Consider the following 21,723-nt stretch of genomic DNA (forward strand, 5'->3'; position numbering starts at 1 on the left):
AGACCCATTGGATTCTGAATATTTCTCATTAGTCATTTTTACGGCATGGTTCCTATGGTGCAAATGCATCTAGAAGAGGAGCTTGTGTTGTTAAAGGGTCATTCTACTCATTTTCAACATTTTACTATACAGTATGTCATTAATATACCTTAGAGCTGTTGTGTGGAAATAATAAAAAGTCCCTCCATTCTGTGTTTCCTAGAACTGGGGATCTGAAAAAAAATGAGATTTTTTTCATACTTACAGTTCTAGGAAACACAGAATGGGGGGACTTTTTATTATTTTAACAGTTCTAAGGTATATTAATGACAGAGTAAAATGTTGAAAATGAGTGGAATGCCCCTTTAATGCCAAAGTTCTTGTGCACGCTGCCAGTAAATACTTATCTTACTTTTTAGAACTTTTTAGAATTCCTATTATTTTAGTCATTGACAGACATGTTCTCCATGGCATCCCGCAGGCCATGGCCTCCTCCCTGCTTCTTCATTATTCCATCCTGTAGTTTCTTAGCCTTCTGCTCAACGGGGCTGGCCTTCACAAACTTGATCATCTCCGTCATACCGGGGGGCATGAAGTCCCTAAGCTTCTCTGGAATGACAATGCCATCTTCTGTCTGGTAGTTCTCTAGGATGGCACACATCACACGTGTGGTGGCGCACATTGTCGCATTCAGCATGTGAACAAACCTCGCCTTCTTGGTCTGTCCATAGCGAATGCGGAGGCGTCTGGCCTGGTAGTCAGTGCAGTTGGAGCAGGACACCAGCTCCCTGAACGCTTTGGAACCTGGGAACCAGGCCTCAAGGTCAAGCTTCTTACTGGCTGCGAGATTTAGGGCCCCAGAGACAATGTTGACAATGCGATATGGGATTTCTAATGACTGGTAGAACTCCTCTGCCGTTGCAATCATCTCATCAAACATCTCCCACGATTTGTTGTCATCTGGAGAGGCCAACACAAACTGCTCAACCTTTTGGAACTGGTGCACCCTGAAGATGCCACGCGTGTCTCTGCCATGGGCGCCCACTTCCTTTCTGAAGCAGGTGGAGAGTCCCGCATAGCGAATAGGAAGGTCCTCAGGATTGAGGTGTTCGTCTCTCCGGAAGGCAGCGATGGGCTGCTCCGAGGTGGCAATGAGGTACTTCTCATCCGCGCCGTTGTCTTCCGACTTCTTCTCGCTGCTCTTTCCAATCACGGAGTAAAGCTCTTCATCGAACTGGCTCAACTGAGCCACCTCCTGCATGATCTCCTTCCTCATGAAAAGGGGCGGGGAGAGCATGGTGTAGTTCTTACCGTGAAGGATCCGGAGGGCATAGTTGATCAGAGCCTGCTCGAGGAAAACCAGGGGCCCTTTCAGGAAGAAGCCTCTGCTGCCGGCCACGACGGCTCCTCTTTCTCCGTCGAAACCGTCGATCATGACCACCAGGTCCACATGGGAGTACTTCTTCTGCGTTGTGCAGTCTCCCCAGGCGCGCTCCACCGTATTGCCTGCATCCTCGTCGTTGCTGACGGGTACAGAATGGTGCAGGAGGTTACCGATCTCTTTCTGGTACTCAGAGCGCTCTGCCTCCAGCCTTAACCTTTCGCTTTTGTTTTTCTGCACCGCCTCTTCCACCAGCCCTTGCACCCGCTTGATCTGGGTGACTGACAGCACCGATAGTGTTTGCCTTAACTCCTCGCTTTTGTTTTTCTGTGCCGCCTCCTCGTCCACCAGCCCTTGCACCTGCTTGATCTGGGTGACTGACAGCACCGATAGTGTTTCATCTGTCACAGCCTCTAGATTGTGTGCCTCTTTGGGTAAGGATTCATCCTCCCCAACAACTCCGACATCCGACTCCTTTTTCTTCATCTTCTCTCCAATGCATTCGCTGCATAGATTCTTTGCCCTTTTGAGGTAGTTTTCAGTGAAGTCAGATTTTATCCATTTTGTATCTGCGTCGACGAGTTTGTCCACCAGAGTAACATCTTTAAATCTCTTTGTCTGATTCTCACGAATGACCTTTGGATCGTTGCCCCTGTCGCTTCGAAACAGGTCCAAATCTAACACCATTGTTTCTTGCTTGGCTGTTGATTAGTTCCTCTGCATTTGTAAGTGGGGTGTCTTTGTTGTTCAAACTGAATGCTTTGAGTTCTGTGGGGGGAGTTGTATACAGGTTATTTGGTGATGTAGCGTGAAATCACCAGCTGTCCAATGTCAATGCTCAACACCAGACCAGAAATCTCCATATATGGGGACACATGAGTTGTAGGTTATTTGATGATGTAGCGTGACATCACCAGCCGTCCAATGTCAATGCTCAACACCAGACCAGAAATCTCCATATATGGGCATAAAAGGGATACAGACAGATGGTTGCAGCTGGTACAGTCATTGCATAGCCGGGTGGGGCATGGATCTTCAACTTCCATCGTTACCGACTCAGTGCTCTACAGCCGGGCACCGGACTAGTATCTGCAAATATGCCATAAGTACTGGATATAGGTATCGTTACTAAGGCAACGGAACATCAGTGCAAATCGATGTTGTTAGGCAATGGTTTCTGTTGTGACGTCAGACCGGAGCTCAGTAAGGTTGTGCGTGCTTGTTTGCATTCTTGCACGTGTGCTTCCGTGCACATCTTGGGAAGACTGGAGTTCAGACCATGCTGTGTGGAACAGTGGAACTGTTATGTTAGACGGCCTATCGAAGACATGGTTTGATGTGTCGTATGACCACATCTACAATCATCTATGTCTCTGTCAGATGGAGGTCATTCAGTGCTTGACAGGATCACCATTGACCAAAGAACTGAAAAACAAAACAATTACTGGAATGTCTGAAAACTAGAAACGAAGGAGGATTCATGAGAGGGAATGACTACCCACATATAGTGAAGGATGAACATTTATGGAGACAAATGAAGAGCCATTGCAATAGTCCAGGCTGTACTGTACGCATATGAGATTTCAGATCAGATAATAGGCCAATGTGAAAAGGCCAAAAGGGTGCCATTTCTTCTTACGCCGTGGATGATTTGAGGCATTTTTTCCAAAAATGTGTTTTGCAAAAGTCCACCTGTTGGTGGCGCTGTAACAGGCCAATGTGAAAAGGGTGGGATATATTCCTCAGCCTTCGGTGAACGATTTCACGTAAATTTCACGTAAATTGCACGCTGCGTTCATGATTTGAGGCTTTTTGTTCAAAAGGGGCCAATCCTGCAAACATTATAATAATAATAATAATAATAGCTTGAATTTATATAGCGCCTTGAACCCAAGGGCTGGGCGCTTTACAAAATGTACCAACAACAATCAAAAACTAAATGCCATAAGCCTGAGAGAATAAGTGTCTTTTCAAGGCATGCAGCCTTAAAAGAAAGTGTTGGAGCATGGCGAATCTCTATTGGAAGAGAGTTCCATAGGGTGGGGGCTGCCACACTGAACGCTCTGTCCCCGAAGGTTCTTTGAAAGCCAATGTTAGGATGGAATATGAAATATCGGACAGATCCGTCTTGAACACATGAATATAGAGATACTGTGTAATGTTGCGTGATTTTTTGACAGAATCTGGAGGAGTAATATCCAAAAATGTGTTTTCCAAAAGTCGGCCTTCTGGTGGCGCTGTAACAGGTCGTTCTGGAAAATTTGGGGCAGAGGTTCATCGTTGGCATCCAGGGAGTGTGTGTGTGTGTGTGTGTGTGTGTGTGTGTGTGTGTGTGTGTGTGTGTGTGTGTGCGCGCAAAATTTGGCATGACCGGGTTAGCGGTGCCGGACATTAGTTGACGGAGATTAGCTGATGGACGGACGGACGGACGCACGCACGCACACACACACGCACCACACACACGGACGGACGGAGTGCAAAACATACTCTGAGTCTCTCCCCATGCCTTCGGCCTGGTGGAGACAATAAATACTGAAACCAGATATAATCATTAAGGAAAGTTTATGCATGGACTGCATGTAGTGTGTACTACATTGTAAGCTATACATTTCCCTTTTCCAGTCATTCAGTTGCATTTATTTATTTTTTAATAATTTGGGGACCCCCCAAAATAATTTCGGGACAACCCTCCGGCCCCCGAGGGGTCGCGACCCCCAGGTTGAGAACCCTGCAGTAGACGACATCACCGCAGGGAGGCACTATTAGCAGTATTCCCCTGACTGGCAGCTAACGCACCCCGCCCCCATTCCACTTTAGTCCAATCAGAGAGCACGCTCTGTTGTTGTTGTCAAACGTGCAGCCTGTGACCGTCGTGACAGCGGAACCGAGATAGAGGCTATCAACCACAAACAGACAGAATAAGGTAAAAAATAATATGTTTATCGTCCTCTCTGCATTATATGTGTTCTTTTGAATAAAATGTGCATCCGAGCCACTATCAACGGTCGTTTATACAATACAGCGTTGTGAATATTACCGCTAGAAAAGCTTAAAGAGAGAAGAGGCCCAGCCTTTTGGCTCAAGCCTTTGCGGTACTTGTTAGCCACCGGGCTAATAGGTAGCGTGCATGACACATTAATATATGCACGACTAAACTGTTTTCTGTGAATGTGGATTTGTTACCGCGCTCTGCCTTTTGCTGGTACATGCCTGTTGAAGTCGTTTATTTGAGCAACGTTTGCCAAAAGATATTTCCTAGTACTACTACTACTGGCACGTAAACGCCGGGCAGGGGATTTATTTGGCTCAGCAACACTCACCGAGTCATACATACACCCATACACGTCTCATTTAATTTGACTTCAACGTTCTCTGTGCTCTTCTTGACCATCTGTGACCACTTATTGCAATGGTCTGTTTTTATTTATCAAACTTCACACATTAGCTTATGAAAATGAAAATTAAATGAATGTCTTGGAATCCTGCCACAAATGCTCTTTCAAGATTGCTCTGGTGGCACAGAGCTATATGAATAATATACACTATTAAACTCCACATTTAATGGTAGAGTTTCTGCCTCACATTGTTGCATGCTGATTCGTGGTGGAAATGGAATAAGGAATTGAGTGTAAAATTGCAACTCTATTATTTACATAGTTACACAGTACAGTACACCTCTGTATTGTTTGTTTATTTATCATAATAATAAATTCGCAGTTATTCATTTCTGGAGACTATTGTACTGCTCTTTTACCCTCTTGGCTCTTACACTTACACCATATGCAAATTTTGTTTATCAATATGACACTATGTTATCATGCACTCAGCACTGGCATTCACACTTTCAACTGTCTGTATTGTACTGTATTACCGGTATTTATGATTGATAATAGTAAATCATGAAATTAGACAAGCAATGTACTCATTGTGAGTTTGGGACAATGTAAAACTAACAGCATCACACCCACAAGGTAAGGATTCCAGATTCTGTATTTGATTACTGACTTGGATGGCATATTTTCCTCCTCAACTAAACAACTACCACTCTTTGCATAATGTTGTTAGGACTCTCAGCCAGTCATGCATTTCCTCCTTAATGGGGTTGGTGTCTTCCAGGATGATATTAAATAAGGGCCATTCAGGCGGCTGCCCCAGTGTAACCACAGTGTTTCCAGTCCACTGTTTGAGCAGTTTGAGTGTTGTCAATAGAGAAATACTAGAGAATATACTACCGACCATGACCATGTAGGCCCATTAGGTCTCTGTTTGATCACAGTATGTAGAATGGGTACATTTCAACGAAAGTACAGGTCAATACAAAAACTGCTATGAGGATAAAACCAGAAAAAGCACCAAGACTTGTTTACATCAGGGTCCTCCATTTTTAAGTCATTGAAACATTTAAAGAAGTACAAATATACACACAGACGGTTAAAGAAAGTAAAAGGGAAACACATGTACAGTATGGACTTTTTTACAGGGGCCAGTTTCGAATTGCAGGCATCCGTAAGTGCTCTTTGAGATTGGTAACCTCTTAAGCCCCAATCCCCCGCCGGCAGGGGCAGCGGCTTTCCACCTCATGAACAGCTCTCAGCGGGTAAACGGGGCTGGTCAAGGTCTCAGGTTCCAACTCAGATATTTTTGATTTTCCCTCCTGGTCCCCCTGGGGTTTAAGAGGTTTTAAAGGAGTCTTAGGGATTCACATGTCTTAATGGCTGTTGGTAGGGAGTTCCACATTTTAGTGGCGTAGGAGCGAAATTAATTAATAATCCCTACCCTTGTTTGAGCCTAATCTGGGTTGCACGTTGTTTGTTGGACCTCCCTCTGGTGTTGTGATTGTGGACTTCATTGACAGTAAGGAAGTATTGTGACAGGTAATGGGTATCTTAGTGCAGTGGTCTAGTGGATCTCATAAACCAAGCCTACATGCTTGCACTGTGTGTGTTTGTGACAGGCAGAGACTGTTGTGTTGGTGTACATTGTTCATGAGCCTGGTTGCCGAAGGAAAAAGATGGCTTGAGGCTGCTGTAGAGCTTGCTGTAGCATCTGAAACGGTTCAGGGTTGGAATGGTGCAGTCTTTAATAATCCTATGGGCATACAGTGTGTTGTTTATTTGTATAGCGCTCTTTGAAACAAGGTGACCGGAACATAACAAAGCTGTAACAAAGTTGTCTGGGCTGCAGAAGGCAACAACAACCAACCCCTGGATCTCGGGCTGTGCTCAGGTTCATAGGGCCATAGAAAAGTATGTGCTCTTATACTCAAGGTTTACCAAAGAGTGAGCCAAGTGCAAGAGAGGTCAGCATAATAGTCCAGTAAACAGAAGAAATCATCCTCACACTGACAACATTCTGACGCTCTTTAGATACAAATAGAGAGATGGCTGTACCAATGTACCATCCTTGTGTATTTTTCATAATGGTGTGTGTGTATACTTGTGGAGCTGCTTGCTCCAACTATTCATGGAGTAAGTCTAGATAACTCTTCCATAGTCAGGAGATTAGACGGGAAACGAGGTGGGAGTATAAGGGCGTGAGTGACATGAAGCAAATGGTTCGCCGGGAACTCTCTGCCCGTGAAGCATCATCAGAGCCTATGTAGCCTCGGTGGCTCGGTCCCAGGCTTACTCATCTGCCAAGAGAAAAGCCTGGTCACAACCTAAGGCTGAGACGCTATCAGCGGAAGTGTCTGGACGGAACATCCGTCAGATGTATTTTCCCCGGATAGTTACGAATATATTTTTTCGACCAATCGCAACACTTGTTTCATTCTCGGAGATGTAAACAGATTTGTAAAGCGTCAACGTCATTTCCTTGAGCGGTACTAACCCCCAAAATCCCACAACTGCCGCCACCCCAAAAAATGATAGCGTCGACTCTACAGCGTAGGACGGTGTTGCCTATGTGATGTGGTACTATGCGCTTTAACAATTCGACTGTCGGTGCCCATGAAGCCAAACTTTCACTAATTGTTGATATGGCAATGTTGGATTTATTCCAAATGAATTACTCTATATAATTACTGTATATAATTCCTATATGGATTGGATATGGATTAAACGTAATAACGTATATGTACTCGTGGAGTACGTAGAGAAATCAGTCATCACGACTGATTTCAATAATTTGTATTCCATATGAGCTATTTTCAGTGTGCAACATAGCAGACATGCTCTGCTGTGTTGCACACTGAAAATAGCTGATCTACAAGCTCTCAAATATTAGAGCATTTTAAGTGGTCAAACTAGCAATATGTTCAGAAGCATCTTCCATAAATCTTAACCTACTACTACCCACCTTTGTGTGAATTTGCATCATTTGGATTTTTGCCTCTTCAAAATAAGAGTTGAACAGGGAAGAATTCTGGCAGTACGATGTGAAGTAATTAATGAATCCTGGCGGGTAGTGGGTTATTAGTATCGGATATTTCGTAAAAGCAAAGGTTGAAGCCTCAATCTGTGATTTATTTTCACCTGGTATGTAGAACAACATCATAATTGTACATACTGTGTTAATTGTTTAGCAATCACAGCGCCACAGCGCCAGTGTGTCATACTGTTTCACAAATTGCACATTAGGACTTGGTCATCCAAACATTTTCAGTCATTTTATATTGCATTAATCCATGTGTACTTCTAGAACCAAGCATGATGTGCATATTCCAGTTTAGGCTTTCTTGTGACTTTCTATATAATTTGAAGGTAAAAAGAAAAAGACCTTGGCATTTAGGATTTAATTGTCTGGCATCCACTACATTTGACAGTACGTAAAGTTTAATTTAGTAGACATCAGGGCAATTTTAAGGTGAAAATGTGCATAATGGAAAGAGTCGAGTGGCTCTTAATGTTTCTCTGGTGCATTAACTGAATTCTACAATATGTGTTTTAGTGCTGTCTAAGCTAAGGTCTGGCCTTGGGCTCCTTTTCCAGTGTCCTTTTCTGCAGGGCATTAGTGGTTGTTCAGTGGCTTGGCAAGCATGAAAAAGTTATTACTCACACAGTAATAACTGGGACAGCACACAGTGCTGTCCCAGTAAATCGATATACTACTCAATTGAGGAGTTGTTGGATTGTAGAATGGCTTTTCATGGAATCTCCCATTTTAAGAAAATGTTAAAATACAATAAAACATTAAAAAGTGAAACGGAAAAAGAAGCAGGCTACTTGCGTAACTGGCTTATGGCCAGCCTAATTAACAGTGGATTGTGCCTTCTGCCTGCACTATTCATATGTTTTAATTCGTCATTTTAATGCCAGTAGAAAAATCCGTGATATACACACTAAATCTCATTCTGACACGCAATCCTCACTGCCGTCACTGGTGGTCACAGATTCAGTTGCCACAGTAATCAGAATGGCCATCAACACAAAAGCCATTATTTTCAACCTCCTGCCTGGAGTTTGACATAATGGCTTTCACTCTAATGTGTTACTCTAATGTTTGGACGGATAATCATATGCTATGTGTACTGTACTTTAAATATGTAGATATTTTGTCATTTTTTTATTCCTTTTTTTCCCCCACTTGTCCCCCACCTCTTCTTTTCTTTCTCTTCCTGGAAACGATCAACACGATGGAGCTTGCGCAAAAAAACTAATTTCACCCACTGTTGTGACAATAAAGATGATTCTGATTAGAAAACTGTTATTTCTTCCCCACCGTATTGAAAACCAACACGTTTTCTCGACAAGCTCAACAAGAACATGGTGGAAAGAAAACAGAAATGCCAAGTTTAAAGTAAACCAATCAAGTTTAAACTTGTAATGTTGTACCATAGAGAATATGGCTAGTAAAAAATATCAATCTAACCTCTGGTGGGTTAGCCCGTACAGTGCTGATACAATCTAAGCTGTTATGGTGTATCTCTCTCTGTCCTCTGTTTACCCCCCTGGTGTCAGATGGAGGGCGAGCAACTCTTGTCTCTGTCTGGCCCGGCTCTGGCCCAGGCTGTCAGCTCTCTGCTGGAGACTCCAGGCCTCTACGTCTTCTCCGACATCCTGGAGCTGCCCAATGTCAGAGAGGTGCAGTAACACGCACACACACACACACACACACACACACACACACACACACCCTCATACAGTCATAATCTCCTTCTCATACACACTCGCTATTACTCCCACCACTACCACACACAGTCTGACACACACTCCATTTTCTCGCACACCACTGATCTGTTACTCTCTCTCACACACACACACACACACACACACACACACACACACACACACTAGGGATTGACCCATTTTCAGTCCAGTGTATATAGCGGTACGCATGTATAAAGTGAATGGCAAATCGAGTGGCAAAGTGAGTTTAACATTGTTTAACGTTGGTTAATGCAATCAGATAGGACTTTTCTGTTTGGATGCATGGGCTGTGATTAGGATAGAAACTAGAAAGTAGTTTGTTGCCACTCGTTAGGCATTCCTGCATAAGTTCCGAAGTGCCGGGTTTCATGATGACGCATGATGCGCATACCCTCTATTATTGGATGTAATATTCAACAGTTGTGTAATTATCAGAATCTGCAAATACAATCATGAAATTGTCAATTTAGTGATGCATGCACTCGTACAGCAACCACTCTCTGAGAGAGAGAGAGAGAGAGAGAGGGAGAGAATGATTTAAGTTTTGTGGGTTGAGACTCTTCACTGGTGCAACTCTTGAAAACATGATATCCATGGGCTCTGTTTTCTGGTTTAAACCCCAAACAACCCCAAATAGACAATGTCACAACAAACGGTCTAATGAGCTAGCCTGGCCTTAACACATTTTGACCTGAGATCAGATTCTAAGAATGTCTTCTACATCCTGACAGTTCTCTGAAAAAGCTATGTTTCTATGTCAGTCGTTCTTCGATTTTTCAAAAATAGCAGACCTACAGTACAAGCTCGTAGCGTGCCACCAGCTTGTAGATCTGCTATTTTTCAATAGCTAAAGCATAACGTAATGCTTACACCAAAAGGGGTTCCCGCCCAAAATGGGTTGAAGGAGAATTCCATGCTAGAAGGCTGTCTTACCTTTATTTGTAGTTATGTCTCCACCAAAGAGGTCCAGGTGTTATTTTGTGCAAAAGCGCATTATTGGCTATTTCCCCTACCGTAAGCCCTGAATGAATTGCATTGAATTGCATTGAATTGAATGGGGTATTGGGGTGTATAATGTAAATGGTATCCCAAGCAGCACACTTTACTAATTTCGATGGAAATAAGCGAATTGGCACAAAAACCCAACCCCCATTGAGGGCTTATGCTATGGTATGGGAAATGGCCAATAATGCACTTTTGCACAAAATAACACCTGGACCTCTTTGGTGGGGACGTAACGACTACAAATAAATCTAAGAAAGCCTTCTAGCATGGAATTCACCTTTAAGATAGATTGACCTGGAGGTGGACCGGCAATTATTAAGTGACAGTCAGGACTCTCAGCCTAATGGATAGCATGGCTGTTGAGGCTCTCTCATGTTCAACAAAGCAAGGTTTTGGCCACATCACACAATAAAAAACAAAAACTGGTCTGCCTGGACAGCTGGCATAGGGGACCGGTCATCTAGGCTTCCAGTCCCCATCCTGATGATCTATCGATTGCGTGTCACTCCCCATTTCCTCTTAGTCTACTGTATACTACCAAATGTAGGCCGAAAAAGCAAACAAAAAAAATCTTAAAATTCAAAAACTATTAGGTTTTTTTATACTGTAAAATGTATTATCGGTTATTGGTCTCTTTGATCACTAGTGATCAGTATTGGTATCGGCCCTGACCAAAAAACTGTTTAACCCCTACCCCACACACAATGTGTATATAATCACATCCCTTGTGTCCCAGATTCGAACAGACTTACGCGTACATACACTCTCTTTCTGTCCCTTAAAGTTCTCTCAACCAGACTCGTCCTCGGAATCGAACACGGTGGTCAGAAGATAAAACCATCCGTTCTGCAGTGACCTGACACTGACTGTGCTTCTCTCCCTCCCTCTCCCATCCCTTCTTTCTTTTCCTTGCCCACTCCCTCTTTCTCGTTCCCCTCTCTCTCCCTCTATCACACACACACACACACACACACACACACACACGCACATCTCTCTCACTCTATCCCTCCCTTCCCTGTTTCTCCCATTCCTCTCTGGACCCCAGTTGGAGACGGGTCCCCATGCCCCAGTGTACCAGCTCCTCAACCTCTTTGCTTATGGAACCTATAGCGACTACAAAGGTATGTCAGTGGCACCAGCAGCACAGTGTAAATAAGTAATAGTGTGGGGACCTCCGCAACATTTTTTCGTATTTTTTATTATTAGCTGTGTGTCTCTATGGCTGCCAGGCAGGGGCACATTGTCTCCGAGGTACCAAAAAGCAGGCATCTGCTGAGATACCCGCAGCCAGGTAATTTTACAGAGCCAATCACGGGTGGGTGGGTGGGGGTGGGCAGGTCATAACTCAATGAGTTGTCACCCAGTTGGTTGAGCCGAAACGAGGTGGCAGCACCCCCGAAGGACAACAAACTAATCTCACTGCAGTGAAACCGGTTTCGATATAATATATCATGTAGCTTCAACAGGACTCGGGGTGGGTTATTATTTATAGCTAACTGTATGCTGATAATAGCGATAATAATAATAATAATAAAAGGTAGCCTGGAGGGGGAAAAAAAAGAGCAGAGTGTATTTTGTCGTCCCCCCGCCCAAAAAAAAATCACGCCAACAGGGAGCACATTAATTTTACAACAGCGTGTTGTAGTAGAGCCCAAGAGGAGCTGTCAGAGCTGCCTCCTGGCCTGCTGCCACCGCTATAGTCACTAGAGAGCCCCCATGCTCCCTGACAGCATGCATTGGCGCCCGCGCCCATGCGCGTCGTCATTATTTAATGTCATCCCCTCAAAGCGACGGCCGCCGTACTACTACCGCTGGTCACGTGTGACAGCTCGACACCTCGTAACATATAGCCCGGTCTCTCTGACAGTCTTCTCTCTTTGCTCCAGAAAGGGCCGCCTCTCTTCCTGAGTTGACCCCGGCACAGAGGAACAAGCTTCGCCACCTGTCCATCATCAGCTTGGCATCCAACCTCAAGGTAGGCATGGGAGCTGGCCCAGCGGTTTGAGTGACAGGCCTCTGTAATGGAAAGGCTTCTTTTTGAGGTTCAATCATCGCTGCAGCCCTGTCAAAATGTCCTTGAGGCACTAAAAATACAGTACTCTGAGCATATGAGCCAACTAACTGCCTCTAGGTGTAAATAGTAAGTTAATATCTTCAATTGTTTCTCTGAGTGGGAAGTGTTTCTCACAGAAAATCGATGGGTCTCATCTAAACTCGTTTTTGTATGAATGTTGCGTTTAGGCTTTTTATTTAGTTTTCTTTCTTCTTTTTAGTTTTTGTTTTCAGAGAATAATAAATGTTTCCCAGCAGAAAGCACACATCAAATCCCAATGTGGCTAATGAAAGGCATCGTTATTATTAATGATGCAGGAAACTGCTGTATGTTGCCTTATGAAGTATTCTCTTGATTTGTGTTACCGTTCAAATTAAAAGGAAAGGAATTCTTGTGAGCTCAAGCTTATGATGTCGGCACTCTCTGCTATTTTTGTATCGGCTTGATTGGAACCATGGCGACGGGACTAACCTTTCCTGTCAAGAACCGTGTCTTGGAGGGGGAAAAAAAGAAAGCCAACACGCGCCTTTACTTCCTCTCGTGGCGTCCTTTCTCAGATCTCCTCGTTATCGGCACCTATTCCATCCTGTGTTCAAACACTCAGATCGTTTGCCATGCTTTTTCCTCCCGAAAAAAGTCTTTGTTCTCATCCTCCTCCTCTCTCTGCATTCCCTCTCTTCTCTTGCCCCGCTGCTCTTCTCTTCCTCGCTTTTAATAATTGATTCATTTATTCTCTCCAGCTCCGTCTCCTTGCATCACCTTTAATCTAGCCTCTCCACCAGCGGCCTGCCTCCACCCTTCCTGTCCTCTGTTTTGTTCTGAACATCTCCACATCTTTACATTTCCATGCATGTAGACTCGTATTCCTTAATTGCCCCAATAAGAGCTTATTACATTTCAAAGTCTTTCCTACAATACCCCCCCCCCCCCCACACCCAAACCCATCCCTTTCGGCCCTTTTTCTCTTCGGCTCACTCACTCTCAATTCAAACATACGTTTACTTTGCCAGAGCAATGTCTCTCTCTCTCTCTCTCTCTCTGTCTTTCACAGTGACATTTAGGCAAATGAGCAATTTCACTGCAACAGTTTTATCATTTTCCCGAGGACCCCTCGGAATATAATCGAATTCTCTGCCTGTTTACCGAGGCAATAAAGAGTGGATGGAGATTATAGCCTAATCGTGTCACTTTTTCTGTAGTATGTGAACGCCCGCTCTATGTGCCCGCTCTTCTGTTCGTGTGTGTGTGTGTGTACATGTGTACACACTCGCTCACTTGTGCTTCCCCTGTGTCTCCAGTGCCTGCCGTATTCTCTGCTGCTGCAGCAGTTGGAGCTGAAGAACGTGCGCGAGCTGGAGGACCTGCTGATTGACGCCGTGTACTGCGACATCATCCAGGGCAAGTTGGACCAGCGCAACCAGCAGGTGGAGGTGGACTGCAGCGTGGGCCGAGACCTGGGCCCCAATGAGCTGCCCAGCATAGTCAACACACTGCAGGAGTGGTCAGTGTGTGTGTGTGTGTGTGTGTGTGCGCGTGCATAGACCAACATTTTGTATACAAAGGCTTGTGTAGTCAACACGATTGGTCAGGAACCTGTGTGTTTAAGGGAGAGGAACTGTGTGCCTGTACTGTACTATGTTCAATGTACCCAGGATTAGAGGTTTACATAAAAGGTAACATATTACCAATCGCAAACACAGACAAATCTGCTGTCAGCAGAGTGGAATATTTCACAAAAGAAAACCAACTGTAATAGCAAACTATAATATTAGAAATTTTCCAAAATTCAAATGCATAATCTAGGCTAAAAGCAACACAGTTGGGCACCTACCAAATGCTGGGAGGACGGCTGGCAAGAGAATTCCAACCGTGTGAACGTGTAAATTAATAGGCTTAATATCACGTTTATTTATGTAAGAGGTATAGATTATTTTCCGAGAGAGTGTTATCTTTGTCAGCTTCTTGAGGTGTGAGCTTTTGGCTGCAAGCAATATCAAAGCCATATAACTGTGGTTTTATATACCCATATCATCCTACTACAGAGACTGATTTAGACACTGAAGCCTTAAAAATTGTATTAATGTATTCTTATGGCATTTACAGTATGACATTTATAGCCCTATTCCTTGAGCTGCAGCCCTGGCAGTGTAATACGGACTTGGGAGCAATGTAAAAGCATAATTCCAAGCGCTAAGTAGGCTTATTTCCATATCTTAAGAATACAACAAGTGAAAGGCTATTGTAGGATGATATGGGTATACAAAAGCACAATGAAATGGCTTTGATATTACTTGCAGCTAACCTATCGGTTAGCTGCAAGTAATATCAACTCACTGAACCTACTGACTGCACATCACGGCCATCGTGTTTATCGCTTCAACCGTATATACTTTGTTGTACATCAAATAGCTGAGATAATAGCAAATTCTACGCCTGGTACTTTCACAGACTGTTCACCCAATTTGCTCCTATTATGATGCATGTTTAGCATCTGTCTGTCTCTCCCCCACCCATCTCAGGTGTACGGGGTGTGAGGCGGTGCTGTGTGGCATTGAGGAGCAGGTACAGAGAGCAAACAGTTACAGAGAGAGCCAGCTGAAGGTCAAGGTCCAGGTTGAGACAGAGGTCAGTTCCTTTCTTCAACATCGTCCCCCCAGAGGAAATGCTTGATATAGTGCTAAGATTTTCCCCTCTTCCCTCTCTCCTGATCATTCTTTTTTATTTTTTATTCTCGCCCCCAAGCTACACATGGTATTTCACTTTTCTTCCCAACTTGAAATTGCCTCTTTTTCTCTCTCTCTCTCCCTCTGCTAATGGTTTGAGGGCAAACTGTAATAAAGCATCATGTACCTCGTTCTCTCCTCCCTCAGGTTTCTAATCTACAGAAAACGTTAAAGGCCAGCTCGGCCTCGCCGTCTTCCGGGCCCGCCCCCGCCGGTGCTGCGTCCAATCAGGATGCAGACCAGCCAGCAGAGCCACGGGACCCCGCCTCCTCTCAGGAACCGAGACAACCAGGCAAAAAGAGTTCAAAGGTCAAAGGGTAGGTGGTGTGAATATAACTTAAGAGGATGTGAGCGCTACTCGAGTTTCTTCTAGTGATTTTACTGGGTGCATATTCTAGAAAAGTTCTTTATGAAAGGGAAAGTGTTTCCATTTTCCACTGTATAATGCTAAAGCAAGTAATGTGCCAAAATGCCTAATCTACAATGTTCTGTATGCTGCCTGTGCAAACCAATAAAAATGTCATGATGCATTGCTAGCTTGAACAGCAGTTCTGTGACGAACTGTATAAATGAAACTTTAGCAGCACGATTAGAAAGCATCTTTGACCTTGGCCCTGGTCAAACTACCTGTTGTGTCGGCGCTTCATTGCATAATGTCACTTCAGTACTAAATCGGATTTTCTGTGGCAGTCTGAGGCCAGACACTTCTCATTATTCATTATATACAGTACGTGTCTCTGAATTGAAAAATGAAAACAAAAGACAACATGAATCAACAGTGACGGCTCGATAAAGGCCGGGGGCCTAGACACCGAATTAGAGCCATTTAGTTTGATGTGCTCTTGGAGTGCAATGTCAATTCAACCACAAATAAACATTAAAAAGCCAGCTGCCGCCATAAGTGGTTTATGCAGGCGTGAGTCCGCATAGCGTCGCTTCATTATGAGACACTGCGTGGCTTTGCAGTGGTACAGTAACCCCTGCTATCAGGGTCCATCTCGCTCCATTACACTTTTATCCAGCGCCAATTGCCATGCGTGAATTTCACATCTGTCCTAAGATGTCACTGGGTACACGAACAACTTGCGTTTTACCTAAAAGAATCGTTTCCCATTCTGGTGATTCAATTAAATGATTTGACTGTCAAGTTGTTTGGCTTTTGTTGTCCTCATCACTGGGTTGTCGATAAGAGCACACAGGCTTTTAATTCCCGTTATAAGTAAACACTTGAGGCATCCGAGATGATAAAATTCATTATAGCTTGCCTTAAAAGGCACGTCACCCATTTTCTACCATCTTTTTTAAATAATCGGTCTGTTCTCACCAGAAACACGGTCATTATAAGATGGTGCCATTTCTGTCTATAGTAGTGTCTACTCACTCCGTCTTAGAGGTAGGCTGTGGACAGCTCCGAAAACTGCCTACCGATGACATCATTGGCGTTTGGCCATTTCAAACAAGATTTAAGAGATGCAAGAGAACAATGGCCTCTATTTCAGCATGCCTACTTTCCAGGAAAAGAAAGGCCCATTGATGATGTCATTGGTAGGCAGGTTGCGAACCGAGTAGTCCCAAGGTCTTTTGATCTCGATTACAACGTTGTAAATGCAATCGATACTCAGTTAGTTGACATTCTTCTTTTTTTTTTATATATAAGAGAGTGATGTCAAAGCACAACCAGGGCACACTGGTGACATCATTACTGCGAGACTCGGGGAGGGTAATGGTGCTGCAATTACCAGCATGGTGTACAGAATGGATCCCACCAGACTTAATGGCACTGAATGATCGATCAGGCTAGGTGTAGACTGTAGAGCACTTTGAACCTAGTCGTATCCCAAACCTGAATGTTCTTACAATGATATTCTGTAAGGATAAAAAACATGGCATCTCAGCCTAAACCATCACACAAAATGTCCTTCTAGCTCCAACTGACTTGAGAAAGTGCGTCTCTGTCAGACTGATAAAAAAGAAAGCGTTGTAATCATCACCTCCAACTCATTATGCGTGGATGTCATCCTGAAAACACAAATGTTAATGTGCCACTCTTTAAACTTTTAAAGGAATGATCAGGGAACAAAAAAGGGCTGCATTATTCCTTCTAAGAGTTTCTTCAATGCCACCTCCTCCATCGTCCAATCGGGGACCTGTCGAAACCTGATTGGCAGCTGGTTAATTGGTACATTGTGGCAAACGTAAAATAACAGGATGTCATGCATAATGAGTAGATTGAGCAGATTTCAAAGCTTCCCTATAATCAGACTGACAGAGACAACACTTTCTCCAGTCAGTTTGAGCTGCACAACTCAAACCTGGGGGTCACCAAATTATTGCAACTGAATCGCTGGGAAATGGAAATTAAGAGTTTACATAGTACTTTCTGGTTTAGGTATTTATTTATGATTTATTTTCTATAATTATTAATAGATTTCCCACACTAGGGGGGCGGGGGTTGCGAGACATGGCCAAAGCATTTCCGGGGGGTCCCCAGCCAAAAAACGTTAAACCCCTGGATTTATAAGTGGACATTTTGTGTGCCGGTTTAGGGCGCGGTGCTATCCGTGTAGCACACATACTCTAGGTTTAACTTTCCTTCTGGTTAATACGACATTGAAAATAGCAACACTCGGCACAATCTTTTTATAGAAGTGTGTTATTGGTGTGTACTTTTGTATTGGATGAGCTGTGTGTGGCCGGGTCTTGTGCGTGGTGCAGCTTCAAGTGTATATTATACAGTAGCCTACACTACAGTATGTTGTTCAGTGCTCTATATGGAAATGTTCTGCAACTAATCTCGCCTTAGGGTATGTTGGTGGTATTGCCTCATAGCAGGTTTAGATTGAACTGTTTTGTATGCTATATCATCACCCCATGTCAATGTCATGTTGGTAATACATAATACGTTTGAAGATGTTTTTATAAACGGTGTTATATAAAGACACATGTTGTCTTATGTCTGCTATGATAAATGTAGCCTGCTGCGTCACTTTTTATTTTTGTTTTTGTTTTGCCACCCCTCTAGTTTTTTCTGAAATGACGCCTCTGCAGGACAACATCTTCTGTTGTGGTCTGGAAGACGTATCTCCCACTCTACCCCGTCCCACATCTACATCTGCTCACTCTACTGTACCCCGTCCCCAAATTAAACCCCACTTTAAGTGCCTTTAGTAACAAGGTGAAAACAAACTGTTGGCAGAACATGGCTCTTGTAATGATAAGTAAACAAACGCAGGCATTTCCTTTTCGCTAAACTATGCGTGTCTTTCTGTGGTTTTCCGCCAGGCTGCGCGGCAGTGGGAAGATCTGGTCCAAGTCCAACTGAAGATTTTTTTTTTAAAGGGACACCCAGAGATGAGTCCACTGGTGGACCGGACACACTCACTCACCAATTAACGGACAGACCACCGTCATCCTAATGGATGGACGCATTAAAGAGAAAAACTGATTAATGTGACCAATGTTCAGACGCACACACCCACATGTGCAAAAAGGACAAGGGACACTTCCCCCGGGAACTTACTAGTCATTACCTCCCTCCCTGTCTAAATCACTCTTTATCTCAATCAGATGGATACGCATGCATGCACGCACACACACACACACACACACACACGCACACAGTGGACTCACGCACTTGTCCATAACCTGGCATAGTATACATAAAAAAATAGCCTTTCCAATGTGTACACAGAATGACGAGACGAGTAGAACAGCTCCACAACCACTGTCATCTGGAGAATCACTATAGTCTTTAGCCAGGAGACATTAAAATTAGCAGCGGGTGGATGTTTTTGATGAGTATGTTTGTATCGGAATAATTTTAAACGATGCTTTCTTTCTCTTCAGTGTGAATAACTTGTTCAGTTGTAATATTTTCCTTTTCTTCTTCATTCTCTTTGCTGAGGTGAGATGTGTATAAAAACCCAGGATGTGAAATAAAGCCCCTGTACTTAATGGCTCTGTCACTGGCTTCATATTTTTCTATTAAGCGCACCTCAAAGTGCATCTCTGGAGGGTGCGCCGCTAAATGTTAACTCGGGGCGGGGGGGCTCTCCGTTAGGAGGTCAAGCCATTAATTAGGGCACGTCCCCAAAGAGACTAATGTATTATAGAGCCCAGACTTCCCCTGTGCTCAAGCGGCATGGTTACACATTACGCACACACACACAAGCACTCACACATGGCTGCGCATTGATTTTTCATATCGGTATGTTTTGGCCAGAGCTTCTCCTTCGATGTTAATCACTTAAGCCCTATATACTACTTAGTCGTACGACGAATGGCACAAATGGCTGATTTACAAGCACACAACTGGCACCCTCCCTCGTCCCTTCATCATGCAGCTCCAAATTGCCGCGGTCTTGCCTGCCCCCCCCCATCTATCTCTCCATCCTCCGCTCGGCTGTGTCTGTTCTGTGTCACTACCCTCTCTCTCCCCCCGTCTGCATCTATCCTGGGTGACATTAATGGTGGCAATTAGCTCACCGGTAAAGACAAGGCCAGAGACGGGGAAATTATGAGCCTCTTACACTCCCTCCTCCACGTCCAAGTTCCAACCCCACCTCCCTATCCGCTTGCCCCTACCTCTGTATCGCCCCCTCCTCCACGTCCAACCCCACCTCCCTATCTGCTTGCCCCTACCTCTGTATCGCCCCCTCCTCCACGTCCAACCCCACCTCCCTATCCGCTTGCCCCTACCTCTGTATCGCCCCCTCCTCCACGTCCAACCCCACCTCCCTATCTGCTTGCCCCTACCTCTGTATCGCCCCCTCCTCCACGTCCAACCCCACCTCCCTATCTGCTTGCCCCTACCTCTGTATCGCCCCCTCCTCCACGTCCAACCCCACCTCCCTATCCGCTTGCCCCTACCTCTGTATCGCCCCCTCCTCCACGTCCAACCCCACCTCCCTATCCGCTTGCCCCTACCTCTGTATCGCCCCCTCCTCCACGTCCAACCCCACCTCCCTATCCGCTTGCCCCTACCTCTGTATCGCCCCCTCCTCCACGTCCAACCCCACCTCCCTATCCGCTTGCCCCTACCTCTGTATCGCCCCCTCCTCCACGTCCAACCCCACCTCCCTATCCGCTTGGCCCTACCTCTGTATCGCCCCCTCCTCCACGTCCAACCCCACCTCCCTATAGCCTCTTGCCCCAACCTCTTTACCCCCCCCCCCCCTCCTCCGATCCTTCATTTGTCTCCCTCTTCCTCTTGTCTATAAATAGACGTGTTAATTTCAGTCTGTGTGATTGAGCTTTAGTGCTTCAACAGATTGCCCCGTTGTCAGCGCGTATGTGACCTGTGAGTTGGAGCAGATGTACACCTCATGAGTGTTTGACACGGACAGAGGTGTGCTGGGAAAGGTGTGTTTGTGTGTGTGGTGTGTTGCATGCCCAGTTTAAGCGTTGTTTGCCACTCTCTCATCTGTGATGGTTTATATAGATCGGAGCTGCAGCGTCAACTGGTTTGTGCCTCATAACCAGGCAGTCGTTAAAACTTTAAGAGTGGACTCCAGCCAATCAATTACTTTAATTGATTAGTAAAATGCCCGGAGGAGATGGAAACCACTTGCAGCAAGCCTGCCGAAGAATCTCGATGCACTCAAGTGGCTTTTTCCAGCCTCTCTCACTCATCAGCTGTATTGACGTTATGTATGAGACACAGGAAATTCTTGCTCTTCTGCACACCGTTATCTCTGTTTTAGAGGCGCAGCAAATGCGAATGAGGTATGGATGGAGATAAGGAAATGTAACTTGCGGTAGCTTCCTTATTCATCCTAAACCCTCTTAAAGCTCAAATGTGATTGCCGCATGCACGGCTGAACCAATATATGTTTCAGGCAAACGAGATTAGGACACCAGGTAGCTGTTGAAATGTACAGCAGAAAGAAACCTTATCCTTTTCCATATCCTTTTCCATGCCAGGGGATTCCCATCAACCAATTGGTAAATAAAACGGATGGACACGGGGGACTCAAACATCACTGTTAATTGTCTTTTTATTGAACTTTGCAATTGGTACAGAATAACAACATGTCTACAGGAATGCTACTAAAAAATATCACAATACAGTGTATTGCTGGAGTACTGCACCACCTATATGCATGATGACGTCACCAGCACTGTATAATGGGAATGTTGAGGTTCATATTTCAAAGCACGGGGAGGAAAATGGGTTGACGTTGCAGAACACAAAGAGAAAGTTGGCTTTGGAAGAACTCACTGTTTTGGATATAAAATATACATTTTAAAATAATATTGAAGCCACTTCTATTTTCAGACTCTTATTCTTATACAATATATGCAGAACCACAGGGGCTAGACGGGGCCATGAGTGATCTACCATTTCCTTTGGTACGCTCAAAATGGCTGCCATAAAACATTGGGTTTGTGCATTTTTTTTTACTCACTGGTTGGACAGCACAAGTTTGGAATGTTCATCACAACTGCGACAGCATTTCATATACTGTACGTAACTGTCCAAGGAAACGATGCTGC

The 21,723-nt window shown here is 44.5% G+C and overlaps 2 protein-coding genes across 4 annotated transcripts; one reads left to right on the forward strand and one right to left on the reverse strand.

The window, feature by feature from the left end:
* Positions 1 to 421: 421 nt before the first annotated feature.
* LOC308318063 (serine--tRNA ligase, cytoplasmic-like) lies at positions 422 to 2,047 on the reverse strand (the record flags this gene model as incomplete). The annotated part of the gene is made up of 2 exons (XM_080767439.1): positions 422 to 1,633; positions 1,721 to 2,047. The coding sequence occupies 2 exons, from the start codon at positions 2,045 to 2,047 to the stop codon at positions 422 to 424; spliced, it is 1,539 nt and encodes a 512-aa protein (XP_080623565.1).
* A 2,143-nt stretch (positions 2,048 to 4,190) lies between these two features.
* Positions 4,191 to 19,184, forward strand: cops7a (COP9 constitutive photomorphogenic homolog subunit 7A). 3 transcript variants are annotated; one of them, XR_013964434.1, is made up of 9 exons: positions 4,191 to 4,283; positions 9,259 to 9,381; positions 11,498 to 11,573; positions 12,339 to 12,427; positions 13,804 to 14,006; positions 15,025 to 15,130; positions 15,376 to 15,545; positions 18,251 to 18,403; positions 18,511 to 19,184. XR_013964434.1 is itself a non-coding variant. In XM_080769042.1 (8 exons), the coding sequence occupies exons 2-8, from the start codon at positions 9,259 to 9,261 to the stop codon at positions 18,548 to 18,550; spliced, it is 807 nt and encodes a 268-aa protein (XP_080625168.1). In that variant the 5' UTR covers positions 4,191 to 4,283; the 3' UTR covers positions 18,551 to 19,184. The 3 variants fall into 3 exon arrangements, 2 of the variants coding, with proteins under 2 accessions (XP_080625168.1, XP_080625169.1); XM_080769042.1 differs by lacking the exon at positions 18,251 to 18,403; XM_080769043.1 differs by lacking the exon at positions 18,251 to 18,403 and having other exon boundaries at positions 4,215 to 4,282; positions 9,251 to 9,381.
* Positions 19,185 to 21,723: the final 2,539 nt, after the last annotated feature.

This window comes from Protomyctophum bolini, assembly GCF_963924005.1.
Source record: "Protomyctophum bolini genome assembly, chromosome: 7".
NCBI lineage: Eukaryota > Metazoa > Chordata > Actinopteri > Myctophiformes > Myctophidae > Protomyctophum > Protomyctophum bolini.

Bases quoted from the DNA above. Each gene is read 5' to 3' on its own strand.
- cops7a (XM_080769042.1), top strand. From the start codon at position 9,259: ATGGAGGGCGAGCAACTCTTGTCTCTGTCTGGCCCGGCTCTGGCCCAG. The intron at 12,428-13,803 runs GTAGGCATGGGA...CTGTGTCTCCAG, and splicing joins GCTTGGCATCCAACCTCAAG to TGCCTGCCGTATTCTCTGCT. The intron at 15,546-18,510 runs GTAGGTGGTGTG...GTTTTCCGCCAG, and splicing joins AAGAGTTCAAAGGTCAAAGG to GCTGCGCGGCAGTGGGAAGA.